This window comes from Melozone crissalis, unplaced genomic scaffold, assembly GCF_028551555.1.
Source record: "Melozone crissalis strain CALT ecotype California unplaced genomic scaffold, PUWL_Pcris_2 ptg000012l_1, whole genome shotgun sequence".
NCBI classification, from domain to species: domain Eukaryota; kingdom Metazoa; phylum Chordata; class Aves; order Passeriformes; family Passerellidae; genus Melozone; species Melozone crissalis.
In genome coordinates this window covers 15,410,628-15,427,592 of record NW_026535790.1, presented here as the reverse complement: position 1 = coordinate 15,427,592, position 16,965 = coordinate 15,410,628, and the positions used below count along the sequence as shown (strand labels likewise).

The 16,965-nt window shown below is 53.2% G+C and overlaps 1 protein-coding gene across 1 annotated transcript in view; it reads left to right on the top strand.

Annotated features, from left to right (window-relative positions):
- The first annotated feature begins 256 nt into the window (after positions 1–256).
- PKD1 (polycystin 1, transient receptor potential channel interacting) overlaps positions 257–16,965 on the top strand; it is a 72,450-nt gene continuing 55,741 nt past the window's right edge. The window contains exon 1 of the mRNA XM_054271046.1: positions 257–495. Coding sequence (XP_054127021.1) covers positions 257–495 — 239 coding nt within the window. The remainder of the gene's footprint in view (positions 496–16,965) is intronic.

Below are 16,965 nucleotides of genomic sequence, written 5' to 3'. Positions count from 1 at the left end.
GAGCGGGGGCGGCCCGGGCTGGAGCGGCGCCGTGTTTCCGCCGGCCGGGAGGCGGAGCGGGGGCGGCCGCGGCCGGGCGGAGCAGCAGCGGCAGAGCCGAGCGGCGCCGGGCCGGGCCGGGGCTGTCAGCGCGGCGAGCGGGGCCCCAGCGGGCCGGGCCATGGCGGGCGGGCGCTGAGGCGGCGGCGGAGCGCGGCGGGGCGGGCGGCCGGGGCGGCGGCGGCGCGCCGGGGCCATGCCATGCCCGTAGGGAGAGATGCCTTTGGGAAATGGAGCCGCCGGAGCACCGCGCAAACATGGCGCCCCGCGGCTGCCGCTGCCGGGCTGGTGCCTGCTCTGCTCGCTGCTGTGCGGGGGGCTCGCCGCGACCCCGGCCCCCGCCTGCCGGCCCTGCGCCCCGGGCTGTGCCTGCGCCGCGCCCGCCTGCGCCCTCAACTGCTCGGCCCGCGTCGGGGAGAGCCCGGGGGCCGCCGTGCCCCCCGCCGCCACCGCGCTGTGAGTACCGGCCGCGGCCGGGGCCGGGAGCGGCCCGCACCGGGACGTGGGGAACCGCGGTGGCCTGCCGGGTGTATGGAGCGGGGAGTTCGGTGGTCGGGAGTTTGGTTTGCGGGGTTCCGTGCGGGGAGTTTGGTTAGGGGGGCTCCGAGCTGGGAGTTTGGTTCGGGAGGTTCCATGTTCGGGAGTTTGGTTAGGGGGGCTCCGAGCCAGAGTTTGGTTCGGGGGGTTCCGAGCTGGGAGTTTGATTTGCGGGGTTCCGTGCGGGGAGTTTGGTTTGGGAGGTTCCGTGTTCAGAAGTTTGGATTGGGGGGTTCTGTGTTTGGGAGTTTGCGTCGGGAGGTTCCGAGCCGGGAGTTTGGTTCGGGAGGTTCTGTGCGGGGAGTTTGGATCGGGGATTCCGTGCGGGGAGTTTGGTTCGGGGCGTTCCGTGTTCAGGCATTTGGTTCGAGGGATTCCGAGCTGGGAGTTTGGACTGGGGGTTCCGCGTTCGGGAGGTTCCGTGCTTGGAGTTTGGTTCGGGGGGTTCTGGGGGAATAACGGGAGGAGGGTGTGCGGGAGCGAGTGTTTGAATAAACTGGGGGGTTAAACACGCTTTAAAGCCAACCCGAAAGACGCAGCTCACACGTAACAAGCCTTTCTCCGTGGCTGGGATGACAGATGCGTTTGTGTCTGGCTGTTGTGGGTAGGTCAGTCAGGCGCGTTCGTGAGGGGCACTGCAATGGTCCATGTGCTCTGTCACTGAAATCAGCTCGCTGCGTGACGCAAAAAACAGACGCAGGGGAAAAGTTTGGTTTTCCGTAGGGAGCAGCTTTTCACTTCTTGACGAGACAAAAGCATCGAGTGATTCATATAAGAAAGATGACGTGGGCTCTGGCGTGGTGCATAGATCTCACATGAACTAATTTCTGGTGGTATTTCGCTGCTTTAAGGGTCTGCTTCTCTATTTGGATATTCTTAACTAAGCTTCCACTTTTAGTGTCAACACAGAGATACTGCAGAGGTTGTGGAGTACCACAGTAAACATACATTGCAGGTTTCGCAGGCTGTGTCTGGGCTAACTTCAGGAAAATGTGCACATCTCTAAATCCAGCAGCCAAGGTGTTTTCCAGCTCTTTTCTTGCTAGATATATTTAGACTTCTGCAAACAAACCAGCCATTGTTTGTTGCAGAAAGTCCCTAACTGGAAAAGACTGGTTTTTATTAAGGAGGTTCTGGATTTCTGTTATCTGTTGTTGGTTTGAGATGGGGCTCTGCAGCTCCCCAGGCTGCTCGCTGCTCACTGTGGAGCAGCCTCCTGAAGGCTGTGATGATCAGTCCTTCACTGGGCTTTTTGAGGATCTGGGGCTATTACAATGTGTTTCTGTGGTTATTAATGTTGGTAGTAAGTGTTTGAGACTATATTATTGTTGTTCAGAGGCGCTGAGTTGTAAAAGCTCCCAGAATGTTTTGGGTATTGTGCAGTGACAGATGGGACATAAAGCTCTTGCAGGTGAACACAGCCATGGGAAGGGGAAATGCTCCAGAGCGATGGATGGTGTTTGTGGCGCCGTGTTCTGATTGCAGAAGTGTTTGTGTAGGGCACAGAGCTCGAGTTTGGAATTCAGGCTGTGGAGTCATCCCTGTCAGGCAGCTCATCACTGTGTGTGCTGGTCCTGTTCTGAGGGCTGGGCTGAGGTGTGCTGGAGTGGGTTTCTTTCAGGTTTACTGCCCTGTTTGGCCTCCTGGTGATGGCAGAGAATGCAGGTGCACCCAGTCTTGTTAAAACCATGAAGAGTTTACAGATTGATTTCTGTTGGGATGGAAGGAACTCTGCTCATGGCTCCATGAGGTTATGCGAGTGGTTTTTCCTAATAATTTCACATTCCCTTTGTTGAACACGGACAGATAAATAACATTTATATATTCCCTCATTAGAGGAAAAATTGTTTTTTAGTATCTCAACGACCCCTTTTTAAAAAATCAATTATTCTGGAATGAAAGCAGCCTTTAGGAAGGCCGAGTTCTGAAAATTCCCAACGCCGGAATTCCCGGCCATTTGCTCGCAGCAGCGCTCAGCAACTGCGATTCCGAATTTCTGGCTGTGGCAGTGAGGCCTAGGAAATGAATTCCTCTTGTATTCCGACGTTTTAGACGGAGCAGCCTTGAGGAAATAAATGCCAACTGCGGCCGCGCTGTTACCAGGAGCAGGGGGAAATGTCCCATCCAAAGAATCACTAAGGAAATGGGCTCTGCTGCTCGCAGACACCACATACCTCGCTGGAAGCGGTCTCCAGGCAGAGCGAGCGGGGATATTGGCCCCTTCCCATGGCCACAGTCAGGTTCTTGAAGTGTAGCGCAAAGTCCGCCTGGAACCAGGAGCAAGGGCTGTTCTCCCAAATAATGCGCGACACGCGGATCTGGACTGGGGGAGCCAGGCTTGGAGTGGCAGCATTTGCACTTCTGAGCTCCTGCATCCCAGGAATGCTCTGATCCATCTCTGTTCAAGTGCTTTGCTCTCAGCGCTGCTGGATTTTGTTCACGTTTATTTGAGCCTGAGCTGTTTCTTGAGCTTTCATCGCTTGTTTCGTTCCTGGAGTGGAAATAAATCTCATCAAGGCTTTCCGACTTTCCCTTGCAAATGCTGATTCTTTCTGACACATCTTCGGGTGTCGTGGCGGGTTTGAAGTGGAAATTAGAATCTCGATGTAAAAGGATGAGAGTGGAAACTTCCTTTATTTTCCCCTCATTAGGATGGAGTGGTGTTTGTGGATGGGTGAGAAGGAGAAGCTGGGATCAGAGGAGCTCTGCTGTCGCCAGGCTCCTGCAGAAGTGGGGATCAGAACTTTCATCCAAAACCCAGTGGGGTTTTTTGTGGATTTGGCAGTGAGCCCTGGGGTTGCACTGCCCAGCCGGTGACTTCACCTAAATAAACCTTAAAATAAACAGATCCTGTGATTCAGGAACCTGCAGTCTGGAATTTTAAATTTCAAGGGTCAGCAGCGATTGGTAGATTTTGATATTATTACATGCTGCAGGAAAAGCCTTTTCAAGGCTTGGGGTGTCTTCAAAAGCCATCAGGGGACAAAAATTTCCAGTTAAAATTAAAATCTAATTCAGGTAAACCCACAGGCAGTGGAGTGCCTGTACAGTAGTGTCCAGGCCACAAAAGCAAAATAGCTCTATTGCCGTTCCTAGAAAAAACGGAGACAGCCTGGAATGTCATTCTTGTAGGGAGCCATATCCCAGCAAAAACAAGGCTGCGTTTCTCTTTTGTGAGAGATTTTGGAGAGGGGAAAAAGGCCCAAATGAGGTGCTAGATAAATATTTTGCCAGCGAGATTCTTTCAGCCTGTGGAAGGGACCAGCCCCATGAGCAGCTCGTGTCTATAATGTGAGTGTGAACAAGGAGGCGATTCTGTGGGGTGGTGTCGGAGCAGAACGGGCTCCGCTGTTAGAGAGGGCTGGGCTGTTTATTGTGCTCCTTCCTAAAGCTCCAGAGAACTCTCCGTGCTGCTCCCACCACTGAGAGACTTTTTAAAAATTAAAACTTTTTCTTAGTGGTGTTTCAGAGTGTTATTAAGAGAAATGTCCAGCTCAGGAAGAACAGGCATCCACCGGAGAGGCGGATTTGAAGGCGCTCCTGCTCTGTGGCAAAAATTGCAATTGAATAATCCCGAGCAGCATCAACATGTCTCACTTTTGTGATCTGTAGTGTGGTGCAGCCAAGCCTGCAAACCCCAGTAGTGACAAACCCCCACGTGTTAAAAACTGTATATAAACCTCTTGGAGCCCCACGAGGCAGGACGAGCTGCTGGTGGAACCCTCTGGGCTTTCCTCTGACACCTGGTGTGGTTTTTTTCCTGCGCACTGTTTACACTGATTTCTCCCTGTGTTTCCTGACATTTTGAAGTTTCCTGGTGGTCTCTTTCTGTGTGTTGCGTTTTCCTTGTTGGAGTGAAAGTGAGGGCTGCTCCTGCTCTTCTCCTGCTGGCAAGCCCCCGGCAGGTCTCTCTGCGTCTCACTCAGCTGCTTTCATTCTGCTCTCACAAAGAGTGGATTTGAAAGAAAACCACTCACTCAGAAGGTAGAACTCATATGGTTTGTTAGTGCTCCTCTGCCTTTTATCCCGTTTTAATGGGATTCCTTGTTTTATCTCTTGTCATGCCATGTTTTCCACGCTGTGGTTTCCATAACGCGGCTCGGCGTCATCCCTTCCCCGTTCCTCCAAGCTTTGTTGTCCTCTGATTGATTGTTGCAGTTCAGCTTGATTTTGTGTTTTATTTACTCCACATGTCCCCAAACATTTGTCTGAGTTGTAGTCAGTGAGTAGCAAAGTGAGCAGGGGAAGAAGGACAGCTCGGGAGCAAAGCCGCGCATTCCAGTGCCAGGGTGGAGCGGGCTGGGAGCTGCCTGCATCTTGCTCTTGATGTGAGGAAAATGCATGGAGCAGTGCGGGCAATAGAATAGATTTTGGGGGACGCAGCACTTGTGAGTTAGTCCCTCCACGGCCAACAGCAGGATTTTAGGCAGTCTCTGTCAGGCTCAGAGGGAAAATTCCCGGTCTCTTCCCCAGTGGAAAGTTGGCAGCTCCGCTCCCGGGTGTGCTCACGGTGCTGTTGCTGTCCAGAGGAATGGCTGCTGCTGCTCACCAGCCCACCCTTTTCTGCCCCCCACATCAAACCAGCCTCCTCTCCCTCCCCGCCATCTCTCCCTTCTCTCCAGCCCTTGCTGAGATGTGGCTCCAAGGCTGGAAAGCCGCGGTGGCTGCGGAGCTGCAGCCACGCTCCCCTTCTGCTGCATGGACGAGCTGAGCTGAAGGTCACTGCCCTGTCCCAAAGGAGGGTGGTGGTGTCCCACCAGACCTCTCCAGCCCTCATTTCTCTGCCTTCCTTTGCAGTGAAGAATGAGCCTGTTTTCCATATCGAATCCCTGCTCTTTACGTAGACGCTGAAGCGAAGTTGGCATCTCAGTTTGCCAAAACTAAAAATGTCAATTGAAACATAATGTTAGTTTTTTTGCTTCGCAAAGGGCACAAAAAGCAAAACTCATGTGATTGCTGCCATTCATGTTTATTTAAAGGATAGCTGTCATCAGGAAGAGCATCAAAAACGTGCAAGCTGTAGCATTTGCAGTGTATTTATAGGAACTGTGACCAGTAAAGAGATTTTGTCATAGAATCGCAGAATCCTGGATTAGTTAGGGTGGGAAAGGACCTTAAAGAGCATCTCCTTCACTCCTCTGCTGTTGGAAGGGACACCTTCCTTTAGACCAGGTTGCTCCAAGCTCCATCCAGCCTGGCCTTGGGCATTTCCAGGGATCCAGGGGCAGCCACAGCTGCTCTGGGCACCTGTGCCAGGGCCTGCCCACCCTCACAGGGAGGAATTTTTTCTATATATCAAACTTCAGTTTTTCCTCTTTAGTGTGAACCCATTCCCACCTGTCCTGTCACTACAGGTCCCTCTCTGGCCTCCCTGTGGCCCTTTAGATACTGGAAGGTGCTGTGAGCTCTCCATGCAACCTTCTCCTCTGCAGGCCGAACTTCCTCAGCTTCCCAGCTCTTCCCTTTCCCTTGAAAGATCACATCCTTTTTGATGATGTGCAGATCAGCAAAAGACATAATTAAAACAATTCCTCAGCCAGCTGTTTCTGCTGCATTAACAGCAAAAGAGTTGCCCTCAGGTTAGGAGCAGGTAAATCTCCTCTGCTTCCTGGCATCAGGCCTTGGAGGAACCTCCTTGAGCTGAGCTCGGCAGGGAAGTTTCAGACGTGGCATATGGTCCTGTGTGACTGTGTTTAACCTGCTGTCATGTTGAATTCAATTAGCAGCCCGTGCTGAGGCAGTGTGATAGGCTGGGTTGTGACAGGACTGGATGTTCATTCACTCTGTGGTAGCAGATCTCCCACCTACAGCATTGCTGGGTGCTGGAGCGTGGCCCTGCTGTTCCTGCAGGCTGTGGGTGCCCTCTGGGAGCTGGGGGGATCCCCATTTCTCACTGCAGTGGTGCTGGCAGATGCTCTGCAGGACCATGGGGACAGGGCTGTGCCGGCTGTCCCTGCAGCAGCTCGTTCCAGCAGGGCAGCCTGGAGTGACACAGGGTCTGGATCCGAGCCATGACTCCACCAGCCTGTTCCTGTTCATCCAAAATTATCCCTGGCCACCACACCATGGCCTTGTTTCTCCTGGTGACAGCTGGCAGCTCATTTTCTGCCAGCCCGTGCGGGCGGCTCCTTGTGTGGAGAAGCACTCTGGGCTCTGTGAGGTGCAGTTTGTGTGTCTGTGATGGAGTCACAGGGTCTAACCCTGGTTTGGAAGGGACATTTCCAGGGTGGGGTTTGTAGCCCTCCCAGAGCCTGTGCTCACCTCTTTGGACAGAGCTCCTGGTCCTTCAGAGAGCTCCAGGAGTGCTGGAGAGGGACTTGTGACGAGGGCATGGAGTGCCAGGACAGGGGGGAATGGTTTCACACTGCCAGAGGGAAGGGTTGCACGGGATATTGGGGGGAAATTGTTCCTTGTGAGGTTGCCTGGAGAAACTGGAAGTGTCCAAGGCCAGGTTGGTGTCCCTGCCATGGCAGGGGTGGCACTGGATGGCTTTGAGGTCCCTCCCAGCCCAGAGCGTTGGGTGATCCCCTGGTTCTGTGGAACTTGCAGATCCCCAGCCATGGCCTCTTCCCAGCTCCATTGCAACATCCCTGGCAGCCCCTCAGCCCTGGCTCCCTCAGGATCCCTGTGGCTGCTCCGGGCTCCTCTGGCAGGGACAGCACCGGCATCCAGAGGCAAGGGAGGGTTTTCCCTGCAGGGACGGGCAGTGGCTCCTCTCTGTGCTGCCCCTGGCCTGGGGGATTGGCAGGGATGCTGCGGAGCCCTGGGACAGGGCTTGGGGGCTCTGCTCCTGCTGGGAGTGGGCTAACTGAGCTGCTGGGAATGGGTTCTGCTCCTCCTGGAATGGGTTAATCGGGCTGCTCAGGGGATGCTGCTCCTCCTGGAATGAGTTCTGCTCCTCCTGCAATGGGTTAAGGGGCTCCCGGAACGCGTTGTGTTCCTGCCGGAACGGGTTAAGCGGTTCCCGGCCGAGCCGTGGGAGTGGCGCTCCGAGGAGCGGAGCGGGCCCGGGGTGTGGGCTGAGCCCTCCGGAGGGAGGAACCCGAGGAACAGCTAAGCCTGGGAAAGCGGAGCCCGGCCGGGCTGTGTTGGCCCGAGCTGAGCGTTTCTCTCTCAAACCACGCCTCGGCCAGGGCCGGAGTGAGGCCGGGCTGGAGCTGCGGCTTTGGGTTTGGGGCAGGTTGGTGACAGCGTCTGTGTGCTGTCCTGGGACATTGCTGCAGTGACAGCCCCAGGGTGGTGAGCTGGGGGTGATCCCTTCACCCTAAAACCGTGCTGGGAGCGCGTGGATCCCTTTGGGAGCTGGGGAAAAAAAATCCCGTGATTTTTTTTTTTTTCTTTTTTTTCTTTTTCTTTTTTCTTTTTTTTTTGTGTATTTTTGTAGCAAAAAAATGCTGCTTGAGGAGGCACTCCAGAAGTGCCTATTTTGGTATTTTTGTATTTTTGTACCTCTGCGCTCACCCACTTGCCTCACAGCTGGCTGGGTGTGTGTGTTAGGGCTTGAATGCAGCCTTTGCACGTGTGGCTTGGAAAATCCAGCTGTTCATTCCTGATGGTGCTCCTAAATGCCACATTTCCAGGAGCAGGATGCCCATCTTGGCACAGGGGCACAGGGGACCTGGTGAAAGGCTCTGAGCTCTGGCAGAGCCTGTGCAGGCAGTGTGGTGCTCAGCAGAGTTGGGTTTCACCCTTCCCCAGATGAAAAGAAGGTTTGGAGAGCTTTGTGGAAAGAGTGAGCTTGCAAAGGAGGAGTTTGGATAGGGAAAGAGCAATCAACTGGCACCTTCCATGTTTCCTATTGCTGTACCAGCTCTGGGGTCTCCTGAATTGGGGCAGGCACAGCAAAAGGGCAGCTCTTACCTGAGACCTGATCCAGGCAATCCTGCAAAAGCATCAGCTGGAGCATGGGCACTTGCCTTTGAGGCTGGCAGAGCTTCTGCCATCCCAGCCTCCCCAGTGATTCACAATGACTCCGCAGGGATTTGGGTCCCAGAACTGCCCTCACAGCTAAAATGAAATCTCCCATTCCCTAAAGCCAAACACAGCTCTCATCTGAAATATGCTGCAGAGTGATTCCCTGGGAGAAGAGTTTCCATTGGAAAATATCCTGGCTCCCGGCCGTGCTCTGTGGAGCAGTTGTGCAGGACAGCCTGCCGCTGCTACCTGGGTGATTTTCTGGAACAGGACTGCTAACACAAGCAGGAGTTGGTGGAGCCATTAGTCAGGATCCCTCCTGAGCGCCTTCACTACGCAGCAAAAAGAAGATTCCCTGTCCTGCCAGCCTCTGGACACAACTGCAAACACAGAGCCACTGCCATGAGGAGAGTGGCGTTGGCCAGAGATTCATAAGTAATGAATTAAATCTGTGCAGAGCAAAGGTTCCTATCGGAGTGTGGGAACATTATTTTACTCCTACAGAGGGAAAACATGAAGTCAGTGGCTTTATAGGCTGAGCTCTGCGACCCCTGATTGCGTGGGTCGGTGCAAAGGCTGGATCAGAAGTCTTAAAAAAATGACTGTAGACAAAACTGAGGTGGGGAAACAAAAGCTGGAAGAGGCCAAGGGTTAGGCTTTGTTGGTCTCTGAGCTGTGTAAAGAAAATTCACTGTGGCTGGTATCTGTGGTGGGTTGTGTTCCTGCAGCAGTGAGGAAGGGCTTTATTGAAGGAAAATTAAAGGAAAGCTGCTTCTCCCGTGTGCAGGAAAGCTGCGCAGGGCACAGCACGGATCAGGCAGCGCCCTGGAGACAAAGCTGGAGCTGTCTGGGTGGCACTCGAGGTTCTGCTGGGCTGACACAAGACAATTGCCAAGGTTTAATTGAGAGGGAGGACACACCCTGCTTTCTGCAGGGACTGCCAGGAGCATCCCTGGCTCCTGGATCTGTGTTTTGAACAACACAATAACTTCAGTAGCCCAGCAGCCAGACCCTGGGAGCCCTCTGTGTGCTCCCTCCTGTCCCTCCCTGCATCCAGTAATTAACCATTCCTTGGGAAGCTCTGAACCATTCCTTGGAGAGCTCTGTGCCTCTCCAGTGCCTGCAGCACACTGAACTGTCAAGGTAGCAGTGCCACTGAACTTGGGGAGTTGAATTTCTGGTTACGTGCACAGATTGCATCTGCCACTGCCACAGATTTAAGTGGCATTAACTTGGGTTTGCTGTGCTTTGTGTGTAGTGCCCTGTGCTGTGTACCTGGTGGGAATATTTCCCTCTGGCATCAGTTGCTCTTTGCAGCAATTAGAGGGTTAATTACAGCTGGCCATCAGATCTGTCAGGCAAGCCAGCAGAGCCCACTGTTGTGCTCTGTGTTCCTGTGGATTAGCCAGGCACATCCAAGTCTGGAGCTTGGTCCCATCACTTGAGAGGGAGCTGGGAGAGTTTGGGAATTCCTCTCCCAACACGGGAGAGTTTGGGAATTCCTCTCCCAACACGGGAGAGTTTGGAAATTCCTCTCCCAACACGGGGAGAGTTTGGGAATTCCTCTCCCAACACGGGAGAGTTTGGGAATTCCTCTCCCAACACGGGGGAGTTTGGGAATTCCTCTCCCAACACGGGGGAGTTTGGGAATTCCTCTCCCAGCACGGGAGAGTTTGGGAATTCCTCTCCCAACACGGGGGAGTTTGGGAATTCCTCTCCCAACACGGGAGAGTTTGGGAATTCCTCTCCTAACACGGGAGAGTTTGGAAATTCCTCTCCTAACACCCATTCCTGCAGGAGCCACAGCTCCCCCTGAGCTAGCTCCACTCTGGCTGCTGGGGAAGGACATTCCAGAATCATCAGAGGATCTTTACACAGAATCCCGGGGTCATTTAGGTTGGAAACACCTCTGATCTCATTGAGTCCAACCTGTGGCGCTCCCCCTTTGAGGATGGATGCTCCTCTCACAGCTGGGTGCTCTGATCAGCCCCTTCAGCTCCCTGTGCACACCGAGCACAGTTCCCCTGTTCCCGCAGAGCAAGGGGAGCTGCTGTTCCCTCTCCTGCTTGCCCTGCAGCAGCCACGGGGGCTGTGAGCAGGGCCAGCAGGAGCTCCTGTGTGTGCCCTGGGTGCTCAGTGCATCCCTTGGCTTGGGAGGGAGCCGAGCTACTGGGGGCAGTGTTGTCTAAGGGCTGGAGCAGGATTCCTGCTTTTGTTTGCAGCCTGACCCTGCTGCTGCTGTGGGCTGGGCCCTCAGGGTTCCTCTGCATCCCTCTCCTGACTGAGCCGTGGGCTGGGGCTCCACTGGGTATTGCCCTGGTTGTTGATGGGAATTGGTGCTCCTGGAGTGCTTCAGTGCTTGGCTGCCCTGCGTTTGTCGTTCCTGCTTGCCTGGTGCTCTGCTCATCCTCCAGTGAAATGTCCCCAGCAGCTCTTGGGAAGGTGAATCTCCAGCCTGGGCAAGGTGAGCATCAGGGCAGCAAAATGGAGATGTGTGCTCCCTTTGACAGGTTCATTGGGACCCATGGTCCTGCCTTCCCACCCCTGCTTGGCCTTCAGCCTCTTCTTCCTCATCTTCTGCACCAAGCACAGCCTTGTGCTGGGGGAACATCCCCAGTGGCAGGTCCTGGAGCAGCAGGGTCCCACTGTGCTCCCACAGCTGGAGAAACATTAATTTTGCTTTTAAAGCGTCTGAAAAAGAAGCAAAGTTTTGTTTTCTGCCCAGCTTGTATGTTTTGTTGAGGGCAGAGCCATCAGTTTCCCAAACAGAGCCATCCAGCCCCAGCTGGGGGGTCAGGGCTGTGTGCAGTGCAGGGAGCAGCTCCTGAGGGGAGTGTGGCTGCATTTCAGTATTCCCATGGAGTTTGGGATGGCAGGGAGGGCTCCGGTCTCCTCCTGGCTGCAAACCCACCTGTGCACTTCTTGGAGTCCTAATTCTGGCTGCCTCACAGGCTGTGTGACAGTGGAATAATGGAATAACAGAATTGTTAAGGCTGGAAAAACCCTCCAAGATCCCTGGGTCCAACCGTTCCCCCAAGGCCACCACAAATCATGTCCTCGGCCTTTCCTTGGACATGGGGATGGTGACTCCACCACCTCCCTGGGCAGCCCCTTCACTGCCTGTCAGCCCTTTAATGAGGAAACTCCTGCTGCTGTCCACGCTGAGCCTCCCCTCCCTGTTCCCCAGCAGGGTGAGGCTGCAGAAGCCCCATGGCCAGGGCAGGGGAGGTGCCCGGGGTCACACAGGCAGTTTGTGTGCCAGCCCTGCCCGTTCTGAGGTGCACAGAGTGTGACAAACACGTGGGCTGGCGCGTGGGGCCGCTGTGATGTGAGGTCCTGTGTGTGAGGTGATGGGCTGGGGCTGCTCGTGGGCCCTGCTGGCCCTGGAGCATCCTCAGGGTGCTGGAGCTGCATCCCCGGTCCCATCCTGGCCCCAAGGCGGGCACAGCACGGCTGAGGTGTGGATTGGTGTGGAGGGGAACGGCAGCAGCTGCTCCCTGCATCCCTGTGAGGAGCTGGCCCTGCTCCTGTGTCCCTGCAGGTCCCTCTGTGGTCACCTGCAGGCAGCAGGACCCGTTTGGTGGCACAAGGGGAGCCAGGGTCCATCCTGGGCCCGTGCTGGGGTTCTGCATTAATCATTACTGCACCTAATGAGTTGTAGCTCAGAGCCAGAGCCAGCACATCACCTGAGACCCTGCGCAGCGCTCAGGGGAACCATTTGGTGGCACAAGGGGAGCCAGGGGGAACCATTTGGTTTCTCAAGGGGACCTAGGTTCCATCCTGGACCTGTTCTGGGGTTCTGCATTAATCATTACTGCACCTAATGAGTTGTAGCTCAGAGCCAGAGCCAGCACATCACCTGAGACCCTGCACAGCGCTCAGGGGGATCAGGTGCTGGCCCGGCTCTGCTGCCCAGCTCTGGGGCTGCCAGGAGGGAAAGGAGGCAGTGGTTAATTGGTAGGATGGAGTTAATCATCCACTGAATTCCTCGGCTACAAGCTCTCTCCTCAGTGTTTTTTCTGGTGCTGCTGCTGGAAAGGAAATGGGGCTATGTGGAGCAAAACCACACTTAGCAGCTCACAGTAGCCCTGGTGTGTGCAGAATTTCTTGCCTTGTGCTGAGGGTGGAGCTCCCCTCTGAGAGGAGACGCTTGGATGATCTGGTGGAGCTGAGCAGGGCTGGGATATTTGATATATTTGATATATTTGATATATTTGATATATTTTCACCTTTCCCTTTGGGTGCGTGGGCCAGGCCCTGGAGGAGGAAGTGTCTGCACTTCCACCTGCCTGACACCCAGGAAATATCTATATTTTTCTCACAGTAGTCAATCTCCAACAACTCAGACAAAAGTGAGAGAAGTCATCTTAATTAATAAAATAGCAAGGATGCAATTACTTACCAAAGTCCAGCTCTGGCAGCCCAAACATGAGTCAACTACCTCTCATAAATCTTGAGATTAAAAAGAAACAAAAGAAGGCCCAATGCTGATGCCTTTTGTGACTCCCATGTAGGAGACACCTGGAAGCAACTGTGTCTCACTGAGGAGATACAGGGCAATAATAGATTCCAACAAAATAGGAGGGAAGGAAAAAGTATAGATTATAATTTAATGTCATGATTCCAGGAGACAAGGGAACCCACCACTTCTTTTAGGACAAAACTGAGTGTATTTTCTAATTGTTTTTGGGGTAAGGATGAGTGATGTAGAGCCACGTACCATGGCACCAGGTGCAGGAATTTGTCACATGTGAGTGAAAAATAACCCAGTTGGTGTTAGTCATGCTGCAGAATGTGTTAGCAGCTCAACAATGGCCTTAAACACTGAGTGGGATCCAATTTAAACCCATAAAAGTGAGGAAGTCTGGACTTGGAGCCTGTTCTTGTACCTGTGTGCGCAGCTGTGCGTGGAGTAGCTGTGGCATAGACAGCCCAGGATGGTGTTGGGATTTCTTTTTACTCCATTCAACAGTTGTCATTTGTTTCCAAGGGTTGGGTTTTATTGCTCCTCCTGTTTCACACAGCAGGAAATTAAAAAAAAAGCTGCCCAACACACAAGAAACAAATGCAAATTCTGATTTGCTCAAATTCGGCTGAATCCAGGAGCTGGGGCTCCAGGTTGCTCCACAAAAATGTTTGAATGTCTGATGATTCTGAATGTGATAAAAAGATGTGAAATCCATGCTCAGGCCTCTGAGTGGTGATTTAGAGGTCTAACCATGGTGATTCTATGATTTGCCTTTTTGTGTTACATGGGAGCCCCATCAGGAGCACAGAACCCTTTCTGCAGTTCCAGCCCAGGCTGAGCATGGACAAAAGATGATTGTCTTGCTTCTGGTGCCTTCCCTTCCCTCTTCCCACCCTGGAAGGGTCCAAGGCCGGGTGGAATGGAGCTCTGAGCACCTGGTGCAGTGGAAGGTGTCCCTGCAGAGCAGGGCATGGATCAGCAGCATTGTGGAGGGCTCAGTCCTTGTGCCTGCGTGGGTTACACAACCCCTGTGCACAGAGCCAAGGCAGCAATGTCCTCTTGGATCTGACAGGAAGAGGGGTGCTATGGAAACCTAGCTTGTTGTTATTATATGGGAATGAAATTTATTATTTCTCTCTTCTGCCTCGGTTTGTGATTACGCCATGCAGCAATTTTTAGCCTTGGCAAGAAGGGGGTTTAGCATCAGACCAGAGATGCAGCTTAACTCGGTGTCTGCTGCAGATCCTCAGTGCTGGGGCTGAGAGAGCAGGGCAGATTCTCCTCCTGCTGGTTTATGAGCGTCGTCCTTCTCGACGCTGCTGTGGTGGCCAAAGTTTGCCAGGGGTGTTTACCCAGAGCCTGCAGCGTGTGTGTGGAGCTGGGGAGGATCGGGCTTCGGTGTCCTGCTGATCCCAGCCTGCTCGGGGAGCCCTGCAGGGCTGGGAGCAGGGCACAGAGCCCCCTGCATGCCCTGGCTCCTCGGGGCACCCTGTCTGTGCCATTCTGTTTGTCTTGGCCTTGCCTCGGTGTTTCCTTGCTCTTCTTTCCCTTTTAAACAAAGCAAATTGCTGGTGGTTTGTGTGTGCTGTGAACAGCCTCTTACACAATCACCCTGGTGGCTTTCTGCAGAATAGGGAAGAGTGATTTGGGATTTAATCATTAAACTGGCACGGTCCAGGACAGTTACCTGAGCCTGAAGTGAAGCATCAGCCTTGGGCTTCTGTTTTAACCAGCATGAATCAAAACAACAACAACAACAACAACAACAAAATTAATCTGTTTTACTGTAGGAAAAACATCCATGAACTGTAAGGGGTGTGACTTTCTCTTGTTTAAGATGTCTGTGTCAGCTCCAGGGACATCAGCCCTCGTGGGTCTCTCATGGTTTGTTTGCCCTTTCTTGGTGAGTTTTTCACCGTGTGATGTGTGGAGACTTTGGGTGTTGGATTTACACCTGGAGTTCAGGTGAATCAACCCAGGGATGTGCTGGGGAACTTTGGAAAAGCCCTGAGCTGAGGAAGATTTAAACTAATTAAGAAAAGATTTCTGAGAGGAAGAATCAGTACCAGTATCATTCCCGGCATGTGTGGGGAGTAGGCAACAATGTAATATATTTTATATATTTCATATTGAATATGTTTATATATATTTACAAATATGTACATATTGACCTGGGAAGAAAATGTCTCTTGGCTTTGTTTGAAAACAAGGTGCACAGTAGGATGCTGGAGTGTGTGAGGTGTTCTGTACAGCAGCGTTTAATGGGATCAGGGATCCCTCCCAGTAGTATTTGCAGGTATTAAATCATTAAGGAGATTAGCAGAGTTGCAAGACTTTTCTCTTTTTTCCCCTCTAGACAGTTTATTCCCCATAATGACGTTCCTATAAAAGGATTAGAGGCATTGGTGCTGTGAGAGAGGGGAACAGGCACTGTGGTGATCCTCCCTTTGACAGATCCCTGACAGGATTGCAGTCTGAAGTGAATGGAATTATCCTTCCTCTGATTCCTCAGAGAAAAATCACAGAACAATGGGGTGCTTTGGGCTGGACCTTAAAGACCATCTCATTGAGGGACACCTTCCACTAGAGCAGGTTGGTCAGGCCCCGTCCAGCCTGGCCTGGGACACTCCAGCTGAGAGAGAACCAGAAATGTGCATCACCTGCACGTGCTCTGACTTGAGAGCACTCTGAGGAGCAGATTTAGGTGGGATATTGGGGTGAAATTCCTCCCTGAGAAGGTGTGGAAGTGTCCAAGGCCAGGCTGGATGGTGCTTGGAGCACCCTGGGTTAGTGGAAGGTGTCCCTGCCATTCCAGGGGGTGGAACTGGATGGGCTTTGAGTTCCTTTCCCACCCAAGCCATTCCAGGATTCTGTGAGCTTTGCAGGGATCAGATGGTTTTCTGTCTCCCAAACCTGTTCTGAAGGTCTCCTAGAGGGGCAGCTGAGGCCCAGGCAAGCTGCTCCTTTCCTCTGTACCTACCCTGGGCCTCTGAGCATCAGCGTTCTTGAAGCAGAAATATTCTGACTGCATCACAGAAGACTTCCTAATGCTGAAAGGAAGCAGCCCAACCACACACGTTATTAATGCCAGAAACATGCAAATGGCTTTGTACGGGAACCAGCAGCTCTATATTGGATTCTAATCGGGTTTTGTTTTCAGAAGGAAGATATTTAAGGTTCCATACTGAACATGCTGCAAAAGCATTGAGAGCAGAGCCCTCCAACCCAAACAACCACGTTTGGAAAAGGCTGGGGGAGCTCGAATCGGGGATTAGGGGAAGCCTGTGCTGTGGCATCTCCAGGCCAGGTCCCTGTGCCCTGTCTGTCCCTGCTCTGGGCTCTGCCCTGCCCTCTGATTTACAGCCCTGAGCATCCACCAGAGCTGCTGCTTAAGGAATTCCTCGAGTGTTTCTGTTCCAGTAGGGATTTGTGGGCCTGACTTTGAGTTATGGGGCCTTTGTGCTGGAGAGATGTTTACAACTAAACTTGGAAGCCCTTTCTCCCTTGGATTCCTGGAAACGCTGTTATCTCAAGCTTCAGGAGGGACTTCTGCACAGAGACCACCCAGGACTCAGAGCTACCTGTCACCAGAGCACCTCTGCTGCCCCTGGAATTGGGCATGGCTTGCACCTGGAAGGGCTGGAACAGCAGAGATGGAGACATCCTCATCTGCAACGTTTCTGCCTCATGTGTGGTGCCTTCAGCCTGGTGGGCAGAGAGTTCTGTGCTTGTTTCTGGGGGGGAACATCCCTCCTGAGGGCCTGCAGGATTCTCCCTGGTGCCTTTCCTTCCTCGCTGCCCTGGAGCTGGCTCTGCACCCACTGCTCTTGGTGCTCCTGCTTTCCTTCAGAGGCTTTTTAAAGTTTTATTTTGTGCATCAATTGCATTGTTATCACATTTGCATCCTGCCAGCTAGTGATCACTGCACGAGGAGGGGACAATGTCCCTGTTCTGTCACCTGCCCACGGCCACGCCAGGTGGGCCACCACAAACCAGTTTAACCAACA